Source organism: Crocodylus siamensis, chromosome 4 (assembly GCF_052110815.1).
Source record: "Crocodylus siamensis isolate JL-2025a chromosome 4, ASM5211081v1, whole genome shotgun sequence".
Classification (NCBI taxonomy): domain Eukaryota; kingdom Metazoa; phylum Chordata; order Crocodylia; family Crocodylidae; genus Crocodylus; species Crocodylus siamensis.
In genome coordinates, this window is record NC_143398.1 from 82,103 (window position 1) to 95,059 (window position 12,957).

At 53.7% G+C, this 12,957-nt stretch overlaps 1 protein-coding gene across 2 annotated transcripts in view; it reads left to right on the forward strand.

Annotated features, from left to right (window-relative positions):
• TNPO3 (transportin 3) overlaps positions 1 to 12,957 on the forward strand; it is a 73,906-nt gene that overhangs the window by 52,611 nt on the left and 8,338 nt on the right. For both annotated transcript variants that reach the window (XM_090041272.1, XM_090041273.1), the window contains exons 14-19: positions 287 to 363; positions 1,814 to 1,874; positions 2,364 to 2,504; positions 6,664 to 6,780; positions 8,833 to 8,927; positions 10,219 to 10,375. In XM_090041272.1, the coding sequence (XP_089897398.1) occupies positions 287 to 363; positions 1,814 to 1,874; positions 2,364 to 2,504; positions 6,664 to 6,780; positions 8,833 to 8,927; positions 10,219 to 10,375 (648 nt within the window). The remainder of the gene's footprint in view (positions 1 to 286; positions 364 to 1,813; positions 1,875 to 2,363; positions 2,505 to 6,663; positions 6,781 to 8,832; positions 8,928 to 10,218; positions 10,376 to 12,957) is intronic.

Sequence of the window (12,957 nt, forward strand, 5' to 3'; positions counted from 1 at the left end):
TGTCTGCTCAGGTTTCTAGTGAGCCCCACTTCCATCCCAGAGGCCATGACTCCATTCACGCTCAACATTGTGCCCACTTCTGGCATGCTGCCTCCACATGGTAACCCAGAGGAGGTTTCTGTTTTGCTAGAGCTATAATGCAAGGGATGACCGTTTCTGGGAAGATCTAGAAGAGGCAGTGTACATCTCATGATCTTTGGGCCCTCTCCACAGGGCAGTGGCATCCAGCAGGGGGATCTCTGTGTGTTGATGAAATCTCAAGTGTTTGTTTGCTTCTTCTCCCCAGCTGCTTTCTCAGGAGCCGAGCAATGGCCTCTCATCAGACCCTACTGTGCCCCTTGATCGACTTGCTGTCATATTTAGGTAAGGAAGGAGGCGCAGCTGCAAGTTGCTCCTGACTCATGGTCAGACCACGTCCTGTTGATGGTTCTTGCTGGTCTCTTAAATTAGCTAAAAACCCATGAAACAACCAAAGCATCTTGTTCATAGCAGTTGAGAAGCCCTGCACAGGCAGAGGGGGTGACATGAGGTCCCCTGTCACCATCCCAGACTACAACAGTTGCTGCCCCTCCTGACACTAAAAAGCACTTCCTTTCCTTTTATTTCAACTCATCTGGATCTAGCTCAGCTCAGTCATTTCCTTTTAGCCATTATCAGCCTATGCAAAATAATATACTGGGACCCAGTATATAATGGGGAAGTATCCACAGCCCCAGTCCACCACTACAGCAGATGCACAGGACTGTTGGGCTGTAGAGACAATTCCCTTGCCCCCATGGGTTGAGTCTCAGGATTTAAGCGTGGCTCAACTCATCCCATTTCTATCCTCCTGAACAGCATTAATCAGTGCTTCCCAAACTTTTCCTCCATATGATCCCCATTTCCTCAGCATGGCTTCTCCCTCCCAACCCACAGCTACAGCCTGCTGGTGCCCCTCACTCCCAGCCTGCATCTTCCCTCTTCCCCCTGGTGCCTCAGGGCCAGGGCCCACAGCCCCCTGCCCCACCAACCAGCAGTGCCTGAGCCCCAGCTGCTGCTGGAATAGAGCACAGAGCCTGGCTTCCCCCTGCCCCCACAGGCAGGTTCTGCTCTGGCCGTGCTATGTGGGGAGGGAGAAGGCAGGAAGTGGGCTTCCTACTGTAGGCTCGGGGCTCCCTGCTGTATTGCCCTCTTCCCGTGGGCTCAGTGGCCCAGCAGGTGGGACCCACCGTGGGAAGGAACGCTGTGCCACCGGCAGCAGTGGGGGCACAACTCCACTCCACCACTGCTGCTGCGCCTCACCTTTAGCAGTTATGGCAGTATGGCGCTCCCTCCCACGTTGGGTCTGGCCTGCTGGGCCATGGAGGTGGCTTCTGCCTGGAGCTGGTCTGTCTCAGCTGCAGCCCCACACCCCGCTGTGGGCACAGAAATCTCCAGGCGTGTCCTCCCGTCCCCCCTGTCCAGCGTGTGGCCTGTTCCCTCTCCCCTTGACCCCCATAGACTTACCTGGAAGTAGCTGTGGGAGCTGCTGTCCACCACTGCTTGGCTGCCGAATGCATGTATGGGCACATTTGCCCCCTGCCTCCAATCACTCTTCCTGCTCCTCGCAGCCCCTTGCAGGATGGAACCATGCCAGCCTTCAAGGGGAACCCCACATTTTTCTCCTTTAAAGGAGAAAATCCATGTTTTTGCACAGGGAACAGAAAACCCGGATCCATGTTTATCACAACCTTGTCTGCTGATGTTGCGAACCCATTTGGGGTTTTGACCCACAATTTGGGAACCACTGGCATAAACATTGAAAAAAATCCTTATTCTTTTGTTGCTTTCGCAGACATACCAACCCCATTGTAGAAAATGGACAGATCCATCCGTGCCAAAAAGTCATTCAGGAGGTAAGTGACCATCCATGTCAGCATGGGGGCCCTCTTCCTCCATCTGCGTGTTCTTAATATTAAGTCTAGGTGACACTGGCAGATCCAGTTCGTCATGATGGAGCTGTGGGTTTGGGCTGGTGAGTAGGAATAACCTTCTAGCAGAGCTGCTGTCATTCTTCCGCCTCCTCCTCCCAGGAGGGATCTTGGGAGGGGGGTCTGGTCTAGAGCCATTGAAAAACCTGGTTGTGGAATTTGGTTTCTGGTTATGGCGTGTTGGGAAGATGCTGAGCAGTACAATTAACATTGTGCTGTGAGAGCCCTGGGGCAATGGCTCTGGAAGGGGTCAGGATCCCTGTATATGAACATGTCTGTCCCAGAGAACTTGCCCTTCTGTCGCTTGGAGGTTGCATGGCTTTCACAGGGGGTGTTTGGTTGGTAGCCACAGTACTTGGGTCGTCTTTGGCTGCCCTTCCTGCCTGTCTGATGCTCCTTGTTTTCCTCACCTAGATCTGGCCCGTGCTGTCAGAGACCCTGAACAAACACAGTGCCGATAACCGCATCGTGGAACGCTGCTGCCGGTGCCTGCGCTTTGCTGTCCGTTGTGTGGGCAAAGGATCTGCAGCGTTGCTGCAGCCACTGGTCACGCAGGTAAGGAGGCCATGGGCTTTTCAAAGACGTGTGCAGACACTGACAACCTCACAGCATGCACATTAACTGGCAGCAGCAAATGAATGTGAGCCTTGGCATTTACAAGACTGAATCAGTTTCATGGTTTGTAGGGTCGAAAGGGACCTGAGCAGATCATCTAGTTCGACCCCCTGCCATGGCAGGAAAGAGTACTGGGGTCAAACGACCCCAGCAAGATGTTCATCTAACCTCCTCTTAAACACCCCCAGGGAGGAGCCTGCACCACTTCGCTTGGAAGTTGGTTCCAGACCCTAGCTGCCCTGACCGGGAAGTAGCGCCTCCTGATATCTAGCCTAAACCTGCCCTCTGCCAGCTTGTGACCGTTATTCCTGGTCGCTCCTGGCGGTGCTCGGGGGAACAGGGCCTCCCCCAACGCCTGCTGGTCCCCCCTGACTAGTTTATAACAGGCCACAAGATCCCCCCCTCAGCCTTCTCTTTTGGAGGCTGAACACGTTCAGGTCCCATAGCCTCTCCTCATAGGGCCTGCCCTGTTGTCCCCTGATCATATGAGTGGCCTCCTCTGGACCCTCTCCATGCTGTCGACATCTCTCTTGAAGTGCGGTGCCCAGAACTGGACGCAGTACTGCAGCTGCGGCCTGACCAGTGCCGCATAGAGGGGAGGATCACCTCCCTGGACCTGCTCCAGATGCATCTGTGGATGCACGACAAGGTGCGGTCGGCCTTCCTGACCGCGTCCCCACACTGCCGGCCCATGGTCATCTTGGAGTCAGTGATGACCCCAAGATCCTTTTCCGCCTCCGTGCTGACAAGAGGGGAGTTCCCCAACCTGTAGGTATGGTGCTGGTTGTTCCTCCCCAGGTGCAGCACCGTGCACTTGTCTGTGTTGAATCCCATCCTATTCTCGTCCGCCCACCCATGTAACCTGTCTAGGTCAGATTGTAGCCTGTTGCATCCTTCCAATGTGCCCACGTCCCCCCACATGTTAGTGTCATCAGCAGATTTGAACAGGTGCTTTTTACCCCCTCATCCAAATCGCTGATGAAGATGTTGAACAGTGCGGGCCCGAGGACCGAGCCCTGGGGACCCCACTGCCCACGTCCTTCCAGGTTGAGAAGGACCCATCCACCACCACCCTCTGGGTGCGGCCCTCCAGACCCATTTGGCGACCCATTTGACTGTGTGGGTGTCTACACCACAGCCCCCAGTTTCTTAATGAGAAGGGGTGAGAGACAGTGTGAAAAGCCTTCTGGAAGTCCAGGTAGATTATATCCACTGCTACCCCTGCGTCTAATGATCTGGTGATCTGATCGTAAAAGGCCACCAGGTTGGTCTGACAGGACCTGCCACTGATGAACCCGTGTTGGTTGCCCCTAAGCATGCAGTCCCCATCTGGCCCCTTCTGGATGTGTGCCAGCATAATTTTCTCAAACAGCTTGCCTAGGATCAAGGTAAGACTAACCAGCCTATAGTTTCCCAGGTCCTCCTTCCTGCCTTTTTTGAAGATGGGAACCACGTTGGCCCTCTTCCAGTCCTCCGGTACCTCTCCAGAGCACCACGAGTGCTCGTAAAGCCGTGCCAGGAGACTTGCAATGACCTCGGCCAGTTCCTTTAGAACTCTAGGGTGGAGACCATCCAGGCCGGCTGACTTGAATACGTGCAACCCCTCCAGAAGGTCCCTAACTAAATCCTCGCTAACCCGTGGCCCAGGTGTGCCTCCCCTGGGGCCCGAGGGGGGCCCAGCAGGGAGGCGGCTGTTCTGGTCCCTACTTAGGAAGACAGAGGCAAAGAAATCGTTAAACATGTTAGCTTTGCCGTCTGGTGTGACGACCAAGTTTCCCAACGCGTCCTGCAAGGGCCCCACATTACCCAGGACCTTTTTACCTCCTGCGTATTTAAAAAAGGACTTATTGTCCTTAATCTGGGAAGCTAGTCCCAGTTCCATCTCTGCCTTGGCCTTCCTAACTACCCCACTACATCCCCGAGCAACTACAGAATAGTCCTCCCTGGTGATGACCCCTTCTTTCCATTGGGTGTAAGCCTCCTTTTTAGCAAGGAGACATTCCCGGATGCTTTTGGTGAGCCACAGAGGCTTGTGTGCTCTCCTGCTCCCTTTGATCCTCGTTGGGATTACCTTCCTTTGGGCTTGGAGGATCGTCTCCTTAAGTTGTAGAAAGGGTTTCCAGTCTGAAAACCTGCTACAGAAACAGCTCCTGGTCCAGCTGTCCCTGTATGAGCGCTCAAGGTTAAGGGCAGAACGGACCCTTTTTTTGTACACATTCCTTAATAAGATGGTCATAGCTCTAGGAGACTGGTACGGCTGGGAGCCCTAAATCTGCATGCAAAGCTCAAAATACCTGGGAATTAGTGAGGCCGAACTGAGGTCTCTTAGGTGAGATTTAAAACTCCTTGGTTCTCTGATTAATACCTTGATACTGGAGAGAGATGCAAGATAAGAGGAAGCTGTGCTGGCTTTGGGAATGCAGGTTAGGCTGCCCCATAAAGTTAGGTTAAAAATCAAGTTGAACAAACAACCCTTGTATCCCACTGCTCCAGGCATTAGCACTCAGAAGCAGGGCAGTAAGGAATCCCTCATTCCTCCAAAAACAGTGGAGAGTACAAGAACAATTTTGAGAGCATTATTCTGGCACATGTTCACGAGGGGCCAGCAGGGGAGATTTTGCGTAGGGGCAACCAACATGGGTTCATTAGAGGCAGGTCCTGTCAGACCAACCTCGTGGCCTTCTATGACCAGGTCAGCAAATCCTTAGATGCAGGGGTAGTAGTGAATATAGTCTTTCTGGACTTTCAGAAGGCCTTTGACACTGTCTCTCACCCCGTTCTCATTAAAAAACTGGGAGACTGTGGTATTGACACCCACACAGTCAAATGGGTCACTAACTGGCCGGAGGGCCGCACCCAGAGAGTGGTGGTGGATGGGTCATTTTCGACCTGGAGGGATGTGGGCAGTGGGGTCCCCCAGGGCTCGGTCCTCGGGTCCGCACTGTTCAACATCTTCATCAGCGATTTGGACGAGGGGGTAAAAAGCACCTGTTCAAATTTGCTGATGACACTAAGATGTGGGGGGATGTGGGCACGCTAGAGGGGAGGAATAGGCTTTAGAATAGGAATAGGTCTTAAAGACCTCCAGGGGTCTTTAAGAGAAGGCTAGACAATCACCTTGCTGGGGTTGTTTGACCCCAGTACTCCTTCCTGCCATGGTAGGGGGTCGCACTTGATGATCTGCTCAGGTCCCTTCCGACCCTACTAACTATGAAACTATATGAAACTATGAAACAAGCTGGGGAGTTTGCCATTGCCAAAGTACTGGGGTTAGGCCTCTGTTTGGGAGCAGACTGGCTCGTTCTAGTTTCACCAGTCCAGTGTGAGGAATTCCAGCTCAGGGTATAGGAGCTGGTAAGATTCAGCTTCACTGGCCCCGCAGTAGGAAGCACCAGGGTACCTTGTAGATTTATGGTCCTCACCTGGAGAGTGGTGGGCCACAAGGCTGGAGTGCAGCTGTCTTGGCTCCCTTCCTGATGCTCCTGGCACCAGGCTGTCCTGTGTGCTAGCCCCAGCAGGAGAGAAGCATCCAGGCGGCCTTGGATACCCTGCTGCTTTCTGCTCAGAGGCAGAGCTAATTAGAGTAGGTGCAGACCTGTGTGTGCATAGATGTGGTGCTTCCTTTGCTATAGAGAAAGCACATAGCTGCTCCACCCACTCTTGTTGGGGAGGCATGAAGGAGGTAGTTGCAGGGCTATACCTGGGTTGGGGTGGGGGAGTTGAAGGTGAGCTGTGGGGGTGGGAGAGTTCAGGCCATGCTGGGATCTGGAGGTGGGCTGTGGGTTTCGGAAGGTCACAGGTCACTGCCTTAGCTGTCACATGGCATGTGCCCTCTCCAGAGTGTAACAGAGAGAGCAGAGGCCCACAGGGGGTGCCCAGGGGAGGTAGGGGGCCTTTGGAGCTTATGATCAGGGAGCTTCTGGCTTCTCAGAAATGCCCTAATCCTAGCAGGTGAAACCTGCTTTCAGCTTGGTGGCCCTGCCAGGCTCCCCCATACCAGGAAAGGCCTCCACTGTGTCACTGTCCGCACTGAGGCTAGGGCATGTGGGTGCTCTTGGGGGAAGTAACTCTGACTCTAAGTATGCCATGTCCTTGGCAGATGGTGAGCGTGTACCAGGCGCACCAGCACTCCTGCTTCCTGTACCTCGGCAGCATCCTGGTAGATGAGTATGGAATGGAGGAAGGGTGCCGGCAAGGGCTGCTGGACATGCTGCAGGTAGGTGCCCCCCAGAGCTGTTCGGCTTCCTTCAACCTGCTGAGGCAGTGCACGTACATACATACACACGTACATGCATGTACGGACATGCACGGGCCAGGTCTAGTCATAAGCTGGACGTGCTCTTCAGCTACCTACTTAGCTGTATCTTCCAACTCCTTCCCTCCTCCCCTCCCCTGGGCCTGTACCTCAATGAAAGACAGTGGGATTTAGGTTCCCAGTGGCTCTTAAACTTCTTTGTTGCTCTGGCAGTTTTCTCTGTCTACATTTGGGAATGCCCCAGTCCACCATTTGGTGTGGCTGCACCCTTGGTTTGGACAAGGGCCTTGAGACTTGTTCTGATGGAGCTTGCCCATGGTAACACCATTGGTGCTGCTTTCTAACTGCAACGGAAGGTGCCTGATGCTCTGAGCTAGGAGCTGCCTAAATATAGCTGTGGCAAGAGCCATTTTGTTTTATACAGATTGGTGTTGGGACTGTCAGTGGAAGCATTGAGGGCAGGGCTTGCTGCTGTAGATAAAAATGCCCAGACATTGAGCAGTGAACCCAACCCTCTCCTACCTGAGACTCCTTTGTGATGTTGAAGTGGTGCTGGCTGTCCTGAGGAAAGCCAGGCCTCCTGTTCTGAGTCGCAGCCTGCTAGGAAGGACGTTGTGTTCCTCAGCCAGCAAAACTGGCAGGGAACTTTGTAAACTGGAGCAGCCAGTGCTGTGGAGGCAACGAGCCTGGGCTGTTCCTCCCTGCATATGAATGCCATGTGCTCTCCCTGATGGAGGCACCAATACCCGAGTTCTGGCCTGGCCTCTCTCTGTAAGCCACTGAGGTGGCACAGGGAATGTTAGATGATCAGAGCACTGTACAGGCGTCAGGGCTGGGCGCCCTCATTGCTGTGCAGAGGGATGAAGAGACTGGCCCCGAGTCACCCTATGGAGGGCGGTGGGGGTCCAGAACATGGTTGTGAAGGTCTCGCAGGCTCTGCTCCTGCTTGGGTGTTGGCTAAAGGTCTGTCTCCCCCTCTCTGGCTTCTACCTGGCAATGCCAAGAAGTATCATTGCAGCAAATACTGAATCACCAACAGGTGGTGGAACCAGCCACTTCCCCCGTCTGACTCCAGGTACCATGAGTCAGCTCTGCAGGAGGAGAGGCTGACAGGTGGTCTGTGCACTGCTCCTGGGTGCTCTGTCTTTCTGAGTAAGAGATTACATGGGCATACTGATCTCCTGGGGTGACAGTGAGGCACAGAGCAGGAAGTCAGTTAAGTCCTGCTTCACATCCTCCAGGACCTCGTACTGAGGACTGCTCAATGCTTGCTGCCTCAGGAGTTGACTGAGGGCTGCTGGGGCTGGGGGTGGGCAGGCGACATTGGGTGCTGTTGTCAGCAGGGCAAGCAGTCACCAGCGCTGCAGGCCACATTACTAGATTAATGTTGTATTTCTTGGATCTTATGAGCTGCTGCCCTAAAAGAAGTATTTGTGCCAGAAATCCAGCCCTCTGGTGCTAGTGCAGGCCCCCTGTGCAATAGTTTCACTTTGGGCAGGTCTATGGTGGCAGCTGTGGGAGGAACGGAGCCCTGGGTAGCAAAGCAGGGAAGCAGCTAGGCCCTGTGGGAAGCCGTGACACATGGGTTGGGCTGTCTGAAATGGGGAGTTGGACCTGCAGACCGGGGGTAGTTGGGCACAACTGCTGTTTATCACGTGGCTGGAGCACATGCAGCTGCAGGGAGGTCTGACTAGAGTGTGCCTTAAACTTCTGCATCAGCTGTGCAGCTTCCACTGGGAGAGCCATGTTTGAGACTTGGGTGACCTCTTCCCTGGGCACCCCTTAACAGCCTGTCACTGGGCTTGCTGTAAGCTGTAAGCCCGTGGCCAGCATAGTGAGTAAGCTGTGTCTTTCTCTCTTTGTCTCTACCTGTTCTCTCCCATCTTTCCTTCCCTGCAAACTGCCCCCACCACGACTAACATGTTGTCTTGTGTTGTCTCTGTAGATCACGGAGTATTAATTAAATTGCGATTATAGCTCACTGCTAACCGCTCCCCATAACCCTCTTCCTAGGCGCTATGTGTACCCACCTTCCAGCTCCTCGAGCATCCCAATGGCCTCCAGAACCATCCTGACACTGTGGACGACCTCTTCCGGCTAGCAACCAGGTAAGGGGGGGGTCCCCTCTTTTGGCTTCCCACAGACCCATAGATTCATAGAACCATAGAAATTAAGAGCTGGAAGGGACCTTGAAAGATCGAGTCTAACCCCCTCCCCCCCACCGTGTGCAGAAATACTGCTGAGATTCCTCTGCTGTGGTTTCAGCTTCCATATAACACAGGTGGTATCGCTGTAGCAAGGACCTGGTATTCTTTGCTTTGGCACCAGGTCAACATTTAGGGATAAATCTGGGGTGTGCCAGTGCTCCAGCTAGGGCCAAAGCTGGAGTTCCTGACGAGGGTCTTGCCCCTCTGCTCAGGGTCAGACCGAGGCCATATTAGGGGTCAGGAAGGGATTTTACCCCATTATCAGATTGGTATGGAGGGCGGGGGGGTTGCCTTCCTCTGTAGCAGGGGGTATGGCTTCTACCCGGGATCTCCTGCATGTGTATTGACAACCTTTTATAGAAGCAGGACGCTGGCCACTGTGGTCCCCCTGCTTTCCCTTAGGCAGGTTCAGGTGTTAGGCTTGACAGTAGTCTTATGAAGAGTTTAAATTATGGATGTGTATAGGAAGGTTTGGATAGGGATAATCCTACCTCAGGCAGGGGGTTGAACTGGATATGACCTCTGGATGTCCCTTCCAGCCCTACTTCTCTATGATGACTCTGATGGGATTTGAATTGTGTGAGAGCACTGGCTCCATCAACTCTGGGTGCCTTAGCAACCGCCAAGCCTTTCCACCAGCAGAGCCAGTATCCAGCAAAGGAAAACAACCTCCGTGGCCTGTGCTCATCAAAGGCTCACTCATGGGGGTGGAAGGGAGGCAGCTGCTATAGATCGGGGATGTAATTTATCTGGCTCCACAGGCTGGACCTGACGCTGGCTGAGGGCTCGCCACCCCTGCTGTAGACATTTTGGCTGTTGCACAAGCTGGTTTGGGATTTGGGAAGTGGTCTAGGTTCTGCTTTCCTTGTGGCTGGAGCTGAGGCAGTTTGCACAGAACTTTATCTCCCTGAGAGAGCAGAGTAGCCTGAGCTGTGGCTTGGCTGTGAATCAACAGGGCAGTGGGAAGGGGGCTTGCTCTTGCTGACTGTGATGGCAGCCCTGCAGGGAAGTGAGGGTTGAGTACTGGGGCAGAGAAATGGTAACTGAGTGCAAGCAAGCAAGGCCCTGCAGGCCAGCCTGTCAAGGGGGGTCTCTCTAGGGAGGGTCTGGCAGTCAACCAGTCAGCCTGCTCCCTTTGCAACCGCCCATGCTTGCTATGACTTCCATGGGCATCTGTCCTCTCCTCCCTCAGGTTCATCCAGCGCAGCCCAGTCACCCTGTTGCGCAGCCAGGTGATAATCCCCATCCTCCAGTGGGCCATCGCTGCCACCAGCCTTGACCACCGGGACGCCAACTGCAGTGTCATGAAGTTCCTGCGGGATCTGGTCCACACTGGTGTCGCCAATGACGTGAGTGACGTGGGGTGGAAGGGCCAGGGGCTTTTACACATGTTCACAAGGCCTCGTTTCCCTTTCATGCATGTCTACCTCCTCCATCAGGACAGGAATCTGCTTCCAGGCCTATAGGGTTGACTTGGGATAGCTGAGTTCTGGCTTGCTGAAGGGGAAGGGGAATAAGAGCATAAGAAATGCCGTTTTATGGGATCAGAGCAGGTCCATCTAGGCCAGTGGGGCTCAACCTTTTAGGCTCTGTGGGCTAGATGAATGGAGTAGGGCCAGTCCACAGGTTAGATCCTGCCCCACATGCCAGGATCTGGCCTGGTACCGGCCCTCCCTACATGAAGCACTAGGAGTGGGCCTTGGGCCTCATCCTCATCCCTTCCCATTCCTGTGTGCTGTCATTGGCCCCTGGGAGCTCAGCACTGCCCCCTCCTGCCCCCCCCCCACATGCCTGGGTTGATCCCTAGGGGGCCTGGCATCACTTCCTTGCAGTCCAAAATGCCAAGACTGTGAGGACACTTGGCACTGTTTCCTCCCAGGCCCCCATGTGCCAGGATTAGGCCTTGGGGCCTAGTACTGCCCCTGCCTGGCTCTGCATGCTGGGATTGATTGGGCACTGCTCCAGGGTGCAAAACCTAGGGCTTCCCATGGGTCCAGAAATTTAGCGGTGGGGGAGCAGTGTCACCAATATCCCACCACCAAATTTCCAGACCTGGGGGAGCCCTGTGGCCCAGATGACACCAGGTCATGGGCTAGATTTGGCTTAGGTCAGGGATTGAGCGCCCTGGTGTACCCCATTCCCCTGTCTCACACAGTGACAGAAAGTGGATATTGAAGGGGGAGGGTAAGCAGGACCTGGCCAGAATCTTCCACCCCCTACTTCTCTCCCACGGGAGCCTCCAGCATTGAGAGGTTCAGGAATTTCTGATTTAGACGCTACTCCAGTATTGACTTCTTTTTGATCCCCCTGGAACTGAGCTAATGCCCTTCTGAACTGGGTTGAAATCTCAGCCTCCACCGTGCTGTGGATATTCTGGTCATGGGCAGAGCTAGGATTTTGAAAAGTGGGGTGCGGATGGTGCGGTGCATCATCACATAGAACACAACACCTATTTTTCTCCAGTTAAAAATAAACTAGAAGCTTTACTAACACACCGGGGGCCAGCGCTGTATGATTCATCTTAAGATTGAAGCAAAAACAAATATAACTTCATTGGAGAGAGTTAAAAACAATTTGCAGGCCTGTTAAATGAGGGGTTTATTACCAGCAGCAGCTCACAGACAGCAGAATTGCAGAATAAAGGATGGCTTGGTTGGTGGAATGGCAGACCATTAAAAAGGAGAGGGTTGTTAACATCTGTGGAATGAAGTTTAATGTAGAACGGATCTGGTAGATAATAATGAGCCATGAAGTCAGTTGACTCCCTCACTGCTACTGGACTAGAAATGCTGCTGCCACTGCCTGACCGTTGATGTAAAAGTTTGGGTGGAGGAGGAATCAAATGGTGGTGTAAATGCACCCCTCTGGGTCCACCCCTGATTCTAGTATTGTGCATTCATTGCATTTCCTATATGGCTCTGGGAATTGCAGCTGTCTGACCCAGCCATGCAAAGCCAGGTGGGATTCAGACATCCATCGCTTGCAGGGCTGCTGCAGCCTGCCCTGCCGTGTCGTCACTCTGTTAACTGGACCAGGAGTGTCAAATTCACCTGGCCCCGCAAGCTGGATGAATGGGGCAGGCCAGATGAAGGGCATGGGGCCAGCCCCTGCATGCTGCATCTGGCATGTGTGGCAGCCTGTCCAGGATGCAAACTGAATTCTGTGCCCACTTCAGCCAGCCTGGGGTTGGCACTGGATCAGACATGCATGGGACCTACGATCCAGCCATCCTCTTCCTTTTCCCTGTCTCCCCATGTGCCAGATCCACTCTGGCTGGTCTGAAACCTGTGCTGCTCGCAACTCGCATCCCAGACTAGCTACAGCAGGCATCACACCTGCTGGAATGGGCACCATGTGCAGCCTGCATCCTGGGCACTTCATGTGGGGCCTGTCTAACACCTTGCATGGGGCAACTGTGAAACCCAGGAACACCACCAGGGGCTGGATAAGGGGGCTTGGTGGACTGGGTCTGGCTCCTGGGCCATATCTTTGACACCCCTGAATTAGACCACCTTCTGCAGGTCCTTCCTTATCACTGCTGTTCACCCAATGGTGCTGCAGGGAGGGAAGGGGTGAGCAGCAGCTGCTGTGACCTGTCCTCCTGACCTTCGGGTCTGGATCCTGGCTCCCGCTAAAGTGACATGCACCGACAGGCAGCGGACATTGCTTGTATGTGAGGCTGTTTATCCATGCCTGAAGCATTTAGCCCTTGAACCCACAACACTGTCTTTCCACTTCCTGTCCTATATGTGTGGCCACGAGCAGGTTGGATGGGATGGAGGAAGGTGAGGCCCCTGGTACACGTAACGTATATTAACTGGTTAATTGCACAATAAATTTAGACTGGCCACACATGCAAAGTAATTAGCAGACCATAAAAATGTCTATCTTGCTATAAAAAGAGCCAACCAGCTACAAAGATAGAGCTTAA